This window comes from Gallinula chloropus (genome assembly GCF_964237585.1).
Source record: "Gallinula chloropus genome assembly, chromosome: 1".
Classification (NCBI taxonomy): domain Eukaryota; kingdom Metazoa; phylum Chordata; class Aves; order Gruiformes; family Rallidae; genus Gallinula; species Gallinula chloropus.
Window position 1 is genome coordinate 204,854,334 of NC_140085.1, and position 12,965 is coordinate 204,867,298.

Here is a 12,965-nt window from a genome sequence, read left to right on the forward strand (position 1 = left end):
ACCACTGCTGACTTTAGCATGTGGGGAAGAGCGGGGTCTCCTGTGCTGACACAGTCATTTTGCACTGTAGCTACATGAGACACATCCATAAATAATGGTAAATTCTAGTTGTTATTTTTCATGTATTAAAGGCAGATGAAGCCTGCTTATATATTACAAGGGAGAATCTCAGCAGCTGTACCTTGGAAAAACCACTGGTCTTCACAAGCTCCACCCGTTAGTTGAAGATTTAGCACAAAATTAGTAATTCAAAAATCACTAAACAGCTTATAAGAAAAAAATCTGTTGTAATTTTCCATTGTGCTACTGACTATACAAGACTGAACTTGATGGAAAATTTAATTCTAAATGCTGGATTTATCCTCTGTATATGACTAAAGTACATAACTCTTGCTCATGTAGAGCAGACTGTGCTGACTTTTAGTTCCTGCCTCTTTAATGTCAGCAGGACTATTCACCAGCCGATTGTGTAAGCAGTGTAGTGATTAGTGGTAGTATCTGAATTTGAGTCTGAATTTGTGACTGGCGAAGTCAAAGTGATGCTTATTTGGAGAGGATATTTCCAAAGAAATTAAAGATACCTAGATGTGCAGCTTGCCCCGAGAGCCAAGGTGATTTGGGCATTCATCTCTCATGGGAGCTGCTGAAAATCTTCTGCTAAAATGACAAAACAGACAAAACAAAGTCTAAAATACACAAAAAGCCGCTACACTTGCAGTCACATCCTGTGACTGCAAACAGGTATATATTGAAAAGCGTAAGCAAAAATGTTCCTTTTCCCCTGTGTAGCCCCTCAGTCTGGGCTTCTCATATTGGACTCCGTACATTCCCCATCACAGCTGGCTGACCTAAAGTGGGACAAAAATCCTGTTCTGAAAGCATAAAATATTTTAAAATTTATTTCAAAGTGCTAAGACTGACTGAGAGGACACATAAAGGACAATAGTGGAGAGGAGAAAACAAGGGCTGGCCTCGGACACATCCCTGGCTGTATTTCAGTGAAAATCGGGAATCGCCTCTCCTCTGCTGGCCACTGCCCTTGCGTTCCATTCTGTATTGAGGACAGCATGGCAGCATGGCAATTTTAAGCGTGAAATTGATTGCTTTTCCCTAAGGAAAACCTGAGAGCTTCCTCACAGAGACAATGCAGGAAGCATGGAGTTCAAAGGACTATAGCTGCAAATAAGAAAAAAATCCCTGCCTATATCAGGCTTTGTGTATCCAAACTGTTAGTGCTGGAACACAAGCTAGGGACTGGGACACATCTGTTTCCTGACTTGTCCCAGCTTGCGGCTGGTCTTGATAGTTCATATAGAGTCCTAATTATCACTTTAATCAGTTTAATCTCCACAGGCTTCTGATTTTCCATGTGAGAGCAGTACCTGGATGTCCCTTATCTATGCCATCACCAGCCTCGTTACACTGCTGGGATTTGGGAGCACTGAAATGTGGCTCAGTGCCAAAGCATGGCATGTTACAGATGATGGCTACCCAAATAATAATAATTATTTTCACTTGTACTAGAAGCAAACAGAGGATCATATTGACAGGCAACTTGCCAGCATCCCAAACTGCTACCCACTCATTTCACAGCTGTGGGACTCTTGTATTTCACTATCAACCTGCACTACCTGCTGCCAGGAAGACAAACATAAGTTTGAATACTGAAACACATCAAGAAACAGACCCTTTCTGGTTTTGGAACACAGCATCCCATAGGAATTATATGTGTGGGATTTGGAAAGTGGATGAAGCATTTTCTTTACATAAAGGGATCGGTTGAGAGTACCTGAGAATCCTCTCACCCAACTGTAGCTGTCAAAAATTGTCATTTCACAGAGGCACCAAGGCTTCCTCTGTAATAAATGAAGAGTGATGGGCAATAGGCATCTTGAAAGCATGCTTCATCCTTTGTTAAAACTAGTATCTAAGCCCACCTTTTGCTGGTACCTAACTTCTTCCCTTAACAGCAGGAAGGCCTAGACAAGCAGCCAAAGCTGTGCATGAAAAAACTGAGGTGTGTCCACCCCCTTATGTATATATACAAGGACTAATCAGGATACATGAAAAGACAGGATCCCTAAAGCTGAGAGTAGCATGTGAGGTTCAGGAGCTGTCATTTGTAAATTGAATATATACACAAACATGTACAAATATATGCACACATAGGCGTTTTGGGATTTCCAGTTAAACCAGTTGCTGAGTAGAACTACAAGTCCCTTTTCTCTTTCATAGTAAATATTTTACCAGGTTCACTTACACTATACTGATTAATGCTTGCACTGGTTTATTTGTTTATTAAGCCTTGAATTAATGAACTACCATTTTAGCAATATATGGATTATGGTGAATTATGAGAGATTAATTTTGCCACAGAAATCCGCTGACACACACAGGATCACTCCCTGTATTGTATAACATCACCAGGGGGACATGTGTCATGTGCCATTTCTGTTTGTCTACCTCCTTCTCTGGTATATATTGTATTTGCATCCACACCTGCACATAAATAGGTATCTATATGCCTAGCACACTAAGAACTGGACAGTCAATGACTCAAAGTGGAAAGTATATAAGATGAGTCTGTTAAGCATTTCATAGGTTTTATTAGAAAATAAACTGGTGCAATGACATGAAGTGGGGCATTACCGTAATACTCTGAGATCATTCTCTGAGTTTAAGTTACTTCAGTGTAAACCCATGGTGGTTCATGACTTTGAGGCATCAGATTAGGTTTCATTTCCATATTAAACTTCATTATGTCACCCACAGCAAATCCCACAAGTAAGAGAAGATATGCCAAGTGGCAATTTATCATCAGCCTGGGACCCCTGAAAGACTTATTTGCATAAGTGAGATTTAAGGAAAAACTTTGAATTTGAAAATCACACTGAAGCAGGAAATGCAAACGAGAGATTGACTGTCAGGTTCTCTGTAGCTGAGGATAAAGGCATCGTAGTCCCCCCTTCCCTGAGCTCTCTGATGGAGACCTGATGCCTGCAGCGCTCTGCACTGAATGCACAGGTCTGTGTCAAGGGGTCATGGGCAGCAAACTGCACAAAGCAGCTCCTTTCCCTGACCAGGATAATTTTGAGGGCAGTAAATGAAATAGCTATAGCCAAGTCATTATTGGTTGGTATGCTTGCAAACTGAAAATAGATTGAAAGCAAGGAACACAAATGAATATGTTTCGTAAGTCGTATATCCAGTTGTATTATATATGTCTCTGAAGAGTATGTTGTTAATGTGTCTAAGCCAATAGTTTTGGGTTCACAGTAATTGCATACTATTTATTTACAAATCTTCCCCAGCAGTATGTGCCTGTTACCTAAAGCGATGGAGCAGGTCCCGGTTGTATGTCTGTCTCTAAACCTGGGCCAACAGTACATGACATAGCACCCACTGTGGCCTCTGCTCTGTCACTTTGCAATGCGATTCTATGTAGTTTTACTTGAATAACATAAAATAACATATATAATGTTATTTATGTTATTTTCCACGTGAAGAACTCCTGTAAACCTTGCCGTTTTGAAACTCAGTGAGGCAGGCGTCTTAGACAAGCTGAAAAACAAATGGTGGTACGATAAAGGTGAATGTGGACCCAAGGACTCTGGAAGTAAGGTCAGTCGCTGCAGTTCGGGACCTACTATCGTGTTCACAAAGCAGTAAAGGAAGTAATAATCAAAATGACTTAGAAATAAAATAAGCAGCTTTAGACGCAGAACGAATCAGCTTCCCCCCGCCTTGATGGGGGTCACAGTTTCATTTAAAGAAGCACTATTGCCTTTTAATGTCTTCAGTGATATAAATCACCAAACGTCATCCTACCCATTCAGGGCATCTGTTGGAAAGCTACAAGGCAGTTTTTGGTTTTGGGGGAGGCAGGTTGGGACAGTTGTTTCCTTCATGCCTGGGGGGTGGACTTTCCCCGTTAACTTAGGAAATGTCCACTCCACTTATGCCTTCTCCTTTTGGAGCTGGCTTCCCTCGGTGGTTTTCTGGAATGGAGGAGCATGAGCAGGAAGGATTGTGTTTTCTCACTGCACAGGGTGGCTCTGCCTAGCTTCCTCTGGGAAGGTCCTTGGCTGCTTGAGGAGCCCAAACTTAACTTGAGGTTCAAAGTGAGAGCCTTTGATAATAAATAGATTTTTACAGCTCCCAATGTTTCCCCATGTCTGTTCCCAAACAGTAACCCTGACAGCCCCAGGGAGCGGTGCCTTCACTGCTTCTCTCTGCTGGGACAAACACAGAAGTGGGCATTTTCTGAAGGCTGGGAGGCACCGCAGCCGGTGCCAGCCCTGCATTTGGAGAGTCCGAAATCTCTTCTCAGTCAGTGCCTGTCCCTATGCCAGGAGCTGAAGGGAAAGCGTGCCAGGCAGTGGCTGCCTGCGTGCCCTGAGAGTTACCCTGCCCCACAGCAAGTAAAGTCACCCTGCGAAACTAACTTCCAACACATTTGCTGTTTCTGGCACATGCTTCAGAGAAAGGAGTGAACACCAGCTGAGAGGATGGCAGAGTACCTGTAAATGACAACCAAGAGAGCCTCGACCCACTGCGTAATTTAGGTCAGGTCTTTCTCAGTCCTGTCGCCTCCTCATTTGCAAGCACCATGTAGGCAATTGCCACCAGAGGAGCACAGCCACCTCCACGATGTTCGTTCATCTTAGACAGCTAAAAAGAGACAGATGAAGCAGAACCCGTCTGTAAGCCCCAAACACCTCTCTAAGACTGTGGGAGTCATTACTGTGCTAATCTACTGATTGCACAATAAATAGTGCCTCTTTAAATTAAACATCCAAATATTTTGCGTTCTTCGTAAGTTAAAATTTCATAGAGATTACAATCAGAAGTTAAGTACTCTCCTTAATTTAGGTAAAAAATCATGTAGTCTGCGTAAGAATAAAGCTTTATTAAGTATCTTAAGGCGCATGATGTAGTATATGGAAGTCAATCCTGAGAGAGTTCCTTGAGAACTGCAAAAATGCACATGGATTTCAATTGAAAAAGTATGATTCATAACATAAGCAGTGAAGTATAGATAAATGTAGAATAGTTATTTACTAGAGTACATCCAAGAAGGTGATTGTTTATAAAATTATGTATATTTAATAATTTGCTAAAGTTCTCTCTACTGTCTAAATTATGAATAATATGTAAAGTTTTATAAATTGATATTTAGAATTATACTGTTACTAAGCCTTAGTAGTCCATGGGCATGTTCCAGAGCTGTATCTATAATAAGATAGAAACAAAATGCAATGATCGGTAAGAGGCAAATATATCATGATGTGTATGGTACAGTGTGCACTTTCAAAGGAAGTGTTTGTTCAAAGAAATAACTTAAGCCTCACGTTATTTTCACCTGTCATTTAAGTACCAGAAGCTCAGTCTGGATCTTATTAAATTAACAGCAGTACCTACCACAAGTACAATTACTGTTTTTGTAAAGATCAAGCAGAGTCTTGTCTGATGTAAATGGATTTCTGGATTTCAAAGCTTTTAAAGAGCTTTACGTAAAAGCAGTTTTGTGTCAGTGTTAAAATGTCCCCCAAAGAGAACTAGACATGTTATTGTTTAATTCTCCACTTAGTGGAAGTAATGGTTTGCCGTAGGCAAGCAATGATATCCTGGTATGTTGGCAATATACTGATCTATTCTATGCCGGCCAGGAAAATTAGGCACTTACAATATATTGTATAGATCCAGATAGGTCAAATTTTGTGAGGAGTATGTAAATGACTGTCATTTAGTTTCAGCTAAACATTGTTATTTATTTCTATTTCCAATGTTTTAACGTGTAGTTTATGCTCCTGGGGGTGGTTTCTGGGCTTAACTGTGTCGCTTCTGTTTCCCCAGGACAAGACGAGTGCCTTGAGTCTCAGCAACGTTGCTGGAGTCTTCTACATTCTGGTTGGAGGCTTGGGCTTGGCAATGCTGGTGGCTTTGATAGAGTTCTGTTACAAGTCCAGGGCAGAGGCGAAACGAATGAAGGTGGCAAAGAGTGCACAGACTTTTAACCCAACTTCCTCGCAGAATACCCAGAATTTAGCAACTTATAGAGAAGGTTACAACGTATATGGAACCGAAAGTATTAAAATTTAGGGGTAGGACTTAGGGCCTACTACAGTGAGTGGGTGATGCATCTTGTAACGCAGTGTTGTGACATGTCTGTCTAGTGGTGCTTGCTTCTGAACAGAGCTTTATAATTTGAAAAACTTCAGTGCAAAGTGGTTCAGTTTTTTTGGCTGCAGATGTACAGTATACTATTCTATGTTGCTAATAGACATCTGCATTGCAAGTAATTTTAATACAAAAAAAACCATTTTTAACAACTTAAAGTTGTTGAATCAGTTGGGAGATGAAAACTATCTGAAATCAAAAAATATATATTCAGAGGGCCAGTGTTTAATTCCTTGATTGGCCAGTCTACTTTCCTAAAGGTTTGCACTCTGCTAGTGACAAATTGCTGTAAGCCTTTATTATTTGATATTGGCCCTAACTGGGACCTTGTTATAACCAAGATTTAGGATAGGCAACGTCACTGAACCATAGTTAACCTAAAGGAAGAAAAGGCACTGTTACAAGAAGTCTAAATGTTGTTTTCCCTTCTCTCCCTCCTCCCCACCTATTCCTTCATCCTCCCTCTGATCCATGTTTTATGCTAATTGTGTGGCATTTTTTTCACGATATCCAGCTTCAGGTCAACATTTGCCCACTATAATAACCACAAAAAATCACTAACCAGTGAACAGACCTAGGTTACCGTCCTCAGCTTTCAGTAACACACCCCCTTATCTAGCCCAGGACTAGTGTATTCTAGATGTTCACGCAGTGATGTCAGATACTGAACCTCTGATGCTGCTGAGCTGCATCCCACCTACTCCCCTGAGTACAGGGGTGGTTTACTAATGTACTTGCTCTCATCCGTTCAGTATCTTGCCAACTAATCATTAGTCAAATCAACTCTGACCTTTGGAAAAGGCACGTAACAGCAAACTGCACTTCTAAATAGAACTTTTACATAGCTCCCAAGCTATGCTGGCTGCTTTACAAGTGAAGGTGCATCTAGGACCCTTCCCTTTCATGCTACCTCAAGCTCCCTTGCCCTCACAAAATAGCAAGCCACACATCTCCTCTGTTAACAAAAACCTTGAGCTACATTTTCCTGCAATCACTGAGCCATCCCTGTAGTGGAAAGCAAGAAATAAAAATTTAGGTATAGGAGATGAAGAATATAATTTTTATGTTGCCACCTAGAAAAAAATTTTGGAGGAAACAACTGGAGCTACAATTATTATTTTTTTATTTATTATTTATATAGCGCTGGAGTTCACGGCGCTGTACAATAGGTGAAGTGTGCCAAACACATAACAGGTCCCTGTCCCGAGGAGCTTACAGTCTAAAGGCACAGCCGGTACAGTACCGAACCATACAGTACAGAGCAAACACAGAGTGAGCAGAGAATGGTGTTTGAGCATGGTAGCTGGAGCGCTGCAAGGAATAGGTGGGTTCTCGGCGGGCGAGGGAGGGGGCTTGGCATACGCTGGCTGGGAAACTATCCCAAACATTGTTGCTGTGTAGTTTTGTTTTACTCCCTGTTGTACAAGAAGACACTGGGTATATTTTAATTGTAACAGAGCTGCCTCATTTCCCCATCTTAAAAAACAAACAAACAAAAAAACAAATAAAAGCTGTGCACTTAGTGCACAAATGAAAAAGTGAGGCACAGTAGATGTCAGAGGGACTCTGAGAGTATAGGAATCCAGACTTCCATATTCTAATCTCCCCAATTCACTGCCTGCTGTCAGTAATAAGGGTCTTAAAAAGAAATAATCTTGCGCAAGCAGCTGGGTAACATGCAGGTGAAGAGAACTCTTTAAATTCTTGAGTGATGTTGCCACAGCTGAGACCATTCCCAAGCTGGTATAACACCCCTGAAGACATATTTCTTGACAAGTTTACAGGGTACAATGCATCCAAAGCATAGTCTTAAAGAAAGTAAACGAAAACCCAAATTCAAATACTTTAATTCAAATACTGTCCTGACCCAAACTGGCATGGTATGCTAAGCATGGCATGACTGCTCTGTGATCTAATGCAGCAAACACCTTACTGTTCTATTGAAATAAAAATTTCCCCTGAGTTTTATTTTTAATTAAAGATAGTAGGTAGCTTTGTCTAAAGTTTGGATTTTTGTGGGACAAGTTGCAACACAGAGATGAATTCTTGTATTAAAGAATATATTAGAAATGCCTACATTGCATTTTAATTCATGATTGGGTCAGTCAAAATTTATGAAAATCTCTTAAAAACATTTTAGGGTGCAGACATTTAAAACTTCACAAAAAAAAAACCCTCAAAATAACTAGGACTTTGAGCAAATATTCATAGACTTCTGAAATTCCTCATTCTACTCATCTGTTGTAATACCTATTTGAGAACTTTTGTACATGTGTTCGTACACATGCTAATCGCAAACCCTGTTAGCTGGCAGTAGTACAGAGCCCCCGACACTGGTTACACTCTCTTCAGAAATGGGTCTGCATTTGAAAACCTTGGATAGGTTTATTTATCCAAGGAGTAAAGGGATCATGTTGGGACTAAAAATTGCTAATATGGAAGTGTGCTTGGCAGTTCTAACCTGCATGAGTAACCAACACGCTGACATTTTAAGCTAACCTCAAATAGTTTAAATACTATGTTTTTTAAACTAATATAAAATAGCTTAAATAACCCACTTAACAATTAATATTCATTATTGTGTTTTTTCCTTTTAGTTTAATCCAGTGAAAAGTGAGTTGCCTCAGGGAAATTCACCTGCCTGTGTGGCAGCAGAGACAGAAAAGTAGGACTGGCCTGTATGTGTGGACTAGTCTGTATGATAAAGGCCTAGTGCATGGAATAAAGACATTCAGAAGGGATGACAGCTGGTTGCATCTGCAAAATGCAGGCAGGGAAGTGTCCTTTAAGGAGGGAACAATCCCTCCCTCTTCCCCTGGGCAGTTGTGTCTGCAGCATATTGAACTGCAAACCTTTCTCTGGCTTTGTGCTGGCAGACTCGTGCCAGCATTTTACTTTTTTCTTCTTCCCAGAGAGGCTGTGGAAGCCCTATATAGAAGCCTTCAAGGCCAGGTTGGATAAGGCTCTGGGCAACCTGGTCTAGTGGAGGGTGTCCCTTCCAACCCAAACCATTCTGGGATTCTGTGATTTTTGTGTATCAGTACTAAACTCTTTGTACACTAGTTGAGCCAGTGCCCTAAGAACAGCATGGAGCCTAACAGCCCTCTCTCCAGCTGCTTGAGGGAAAAGCCCAGCTGAGTTCTTCACCCCCAGCCCACTGGCTTTGTAAGGGATTGTCACAGTATCCAGCCAGCCGCCAACCACTGCCTCTCCATGGCCACTGTCAGTGGGCCATGAAACTCACAAACCAGCTTCCTGTTCAGATGCCTTCTCTTGCTCTCCTGTCCCATGCTGGTGTTTGTAATTAATTAATTATCAGCAAAGCTAGAAAACAGCAATGAAAAAATGATGAAATTAATTACAAAAAGGTGAAGTGCTGCAGGATGGCTCAGTAAATGTGCAAAGCACTTTTTTGACTTTCATACCTCCAATTTCATATTCAATAGAGAAAAATTCATTAAAAGTTCATCATAAACATTTGTGCCAAAAATATCCCCATGTGACCCAGGTACGAGAGGAGCCTGAACAATAAAAGAACCCACACAGGCTAGGATATTTGTACTGTACAGACTGAGGATATCATTTTCCTAAATTCCTATTTCCCAGTAGGAACAGGGCAGTCAGTGTTTTCACGTGACTAATTCCACAACTAATTTAATCAAAACTAATGACAAAATTGAAAATCTATTTTTTTTCTATTAACTGCATCTATTCAGCTCACAGAGACTTTTGCAAGTTTATTAATATCACAGAAAATACCAAAACTTTTCCCTCTCATCCCAGCCTCTCCTGAAACTTTCTGCAGCCAGGACATAAATCTGAAACCGTAGCGGTGCAGTTAAGCAGAGAGTGAGTCTGGCTTATTACCTATAGTGCAGTCTAAGATACAACACAGAAGCTCCACAGAAGTTACATGGCTTTGTGACACCTTCCCAAGTCTGACCTGCTCCTCCTGGCTGTGTTCACTGTCCGGGTTGTTTCTGTGGTGTGTTGCTGAGTTGTTGTTAATCTCTGCTGTGACAAGAAAGGAGTTGTTCTATTGCAGCTTTTTCTGTTATTCTGTGGAAGGCTGCTGAGAAATGGTTTTTTATTCTCATTTGATTTTTTTTTTTGGTGGATCCCCTTTTGCTGTCTTTCTGTTCTGAGTGTATTGTCAATGGCCAGAAAGTTATATAGACTGAGCTGCAGAACCATGTATATATAGCTTATCTAGCCTGTATAAATGTGAGTTCCCTCTCAGATTTCCCAGTGGCAAACCCTGAGTGGCCATGAACAGAGAACTAGTCAAGGGAAATTTAGCATTATCTGGAGTAAGCTGACACTTTTTCACCAAAGTTTGCGTTTTAATCTGGGTTGGAGTCTCCTCCTTCCCCAAAATCCTGGCTGAAGCACCTTTATTTTTTCTTGCCATTGACCAAAACATGTTCCATGCATTTCTGCAGGCAGTTCTCAGTCCTTGACATCCATTTGCAACAGGACTCTGGACACACATTACGTGGAACTACACCACGTTGCATTGTGCCTGCACTTTGCAAATGCATAGATTTTTATTTGCTGCTGGGGAGCAGTTGAGGGTTTGGGTACTGTACAGGCCCAGGTCCCTGCTCCACCATTACCTCTGTCTCTCTTTCTATATCTAGCTGCTGATTTAATACGGGACATGCAAGGTAACAGTCCCTGTCAGAGCACTTTTCAGAGGGTGACTCTGGACATTGCAGTTGGTGATTATCAAAACCAAGCTGTTATATCATAGGGAGAACTTTATAATGCCCTCTGCAAGCTGAACCCTCTTCTCAAACTCAGCTGCATGTGAGGGCTGAGGAATTTAGGGTAACTGATTTGGAAAGCTGCTTTTATATCCCAGCTCTGGAGAACTCTTTTTGAGTAAGCTACTGATAGCAGCACAATATTAGACAGGTGCATTTTCATAGACATGCACCCAGAAACTGTGGAAATTTTGGGGAGTTTTGAGAAACCTCCCTCACCCCTATCCACACACACTAATCCGTAAAATTAACTTCAGTTAATTTCACTGCTAACTCAGAAGGAGAAACTGGGCTAAGAGGGACAAAGTTTTAAATGCAGAGATCAGTAATAAGGCAAATAAAATGATCTTATGATGTTTGTCATCCCTTTGCTCCTATGTGAATGCGTGCTCTCGTCTTGCCAATTGGTATTTCAGATTGCATCCCTGCACACCCATTACATGAGTTAGTTGAATAGCCCTAGAGTTTATGCTGACTAGAAAGCAGATTTCCCCACTAATTAATATCTTAATATGGTATCTTTGAAATCTGTTTCAGTGTTGCATAGTTTGGGTGCCTGTTCTAGTTGTCCTTGCTTAATTGGTTGATCTTAGGCACCTCCCCTAATTTTAGTCATCTGGAAATCATTCAGCCAAAACTAGGCAACTTGGCTTTTTATCACAAGAGATCTCTTTCAGATTAGGTTATTGATTTCTGGATGACTAAAGTTAGATGGCATATCTACAAATGTGGGCGGGGGAAGGGGGGCAACAAATCCAAGGGGGTTTTTTTCCTCATCAATTAGTCCCTAAACAAGCCCTTTTGTTCTGATTTTCCTGAAAGTAAAGATTTTGAGATAACAAAAGTTTAAACATTCTTGTGAAAAATTTACACCTTGTGTAGAAAACTGGAAGATTTTGTTTTCCCTCAACAAACTACATTTCCTTTGAAAGTTCCCACCTTCTCTAATTGTAGAAAAATATGCATACGAAAAGAGATTTGAGGACAATTCTCAGATTTAGTCATACAAATTTGTGTTCATTGTGAAAGGAAGTAATTTCTTTAGATTGATCCATGGAATTCTCACAAAGATACAGCTAATGCAACTTAAAAAAAAATTTCAGTAGTGATACTTTATGTTGACATTCCTAGTTGAAGTTCTATGCCTATAAACACCTGTGCATGACTTTATTCACAGATGCTAATGGTTTCAGGATCATAAAACCTGATTCTTGATTCTCATTTCACTATATATAAATGTAGCTTGAAGCAGTTTAGTTTATTGCCTCTTTTGCGAATTCCTTACCAAATTTGGATTTTATATTTAAATCAATAATTACTTATTTTAATTAAATTTACCCTCAGAATTGATAGTCTTTTCCCCCTTAGTAGACTTAAGTGCTATGTATTATATTCATGACGACAATGATGATTATATTTAATGTTAACATGAAGAAATGCAGATGTCTAAAATCGAATATTTTGGTGTTTGTTGTGTCCTGCTTTTTTGAAGGACAGAAAGCATTGTAACACTTTCCTGTTTTCTCTTTTTCTTTTTTTCTCAAACCTAGCTTACCTTTTCTGAAGCCATAAGAAACAAAGCCAGATTATCCATCACAGGGAGTGTGGGAGAAAATGGACGTGTATTGACTCCCGACTGCCCGAAGACCATGCATACTGGAACTGCAATTAGACAAAGTTCAGGATTGGCTGTAATTGCATCGGACCTACCATAAAAACCAAAAAAATAATTGAGTGCCTTAATCAAACTGTGTTGGTGACTGATGGGAACACAGCACAGACTGTCACGACATGGGAGTGTCATTGATGAACTAATAATTTGGCTGAGAAAGGGAAGTACGTCCAAATGCGCCAGACATCATCAGCAACAATGTGTGCATGAGCTCAGCTCGGAAACCCAAACTCAGATTTTATATCAGGAAAATTCATAATTTAGTTTTGTTGGGGGGAGGGGGCTGGGAAGGGTGTATTAACAGCAACAAATTTCACTTGAGTGGACTTAAAACTAATAAGACTTGC

The 12,965-nt window shown here is 40.5% G+C and overlaps 1 protein-coding gene across 2 annotated transcripts in view; it reads left to right on the top strand.

Annotated features, from left to right (window-relative positions):
- Positions 1-12,661, top strand: part of GRIA4 (glutamate ionotropic receptor AMPA type subunit 4) — a gene marked incomplete at both ends in the record, with an annotated part of 229,645 nt that extends 216,984 nt beyond the window's left edge. Inside the window, 3 exons of one of the 2 annotated variants that reach the window (XM_084274675.1) lie at positions 3,507-3,621; positions 5,857-5,991; positions 12,497-12,661. In XM_084274675.1, coding sequence (XP_084130801.1) covers positions 3,507-3,621; positions 5,857-5,991; positions 12,497-12,661 — 415 coding nt within the window. The remainder of the gene's footprint in view (positions 1-3,506; positions 3,622-5,856; positions 5,992-12,496) is intronic. The other variant, XM_084274676.1, reaches the window with a different exon arrangement.
- Between the last annotated feature and the right edge of the window lie 304 nt (positions 12,662-12,965).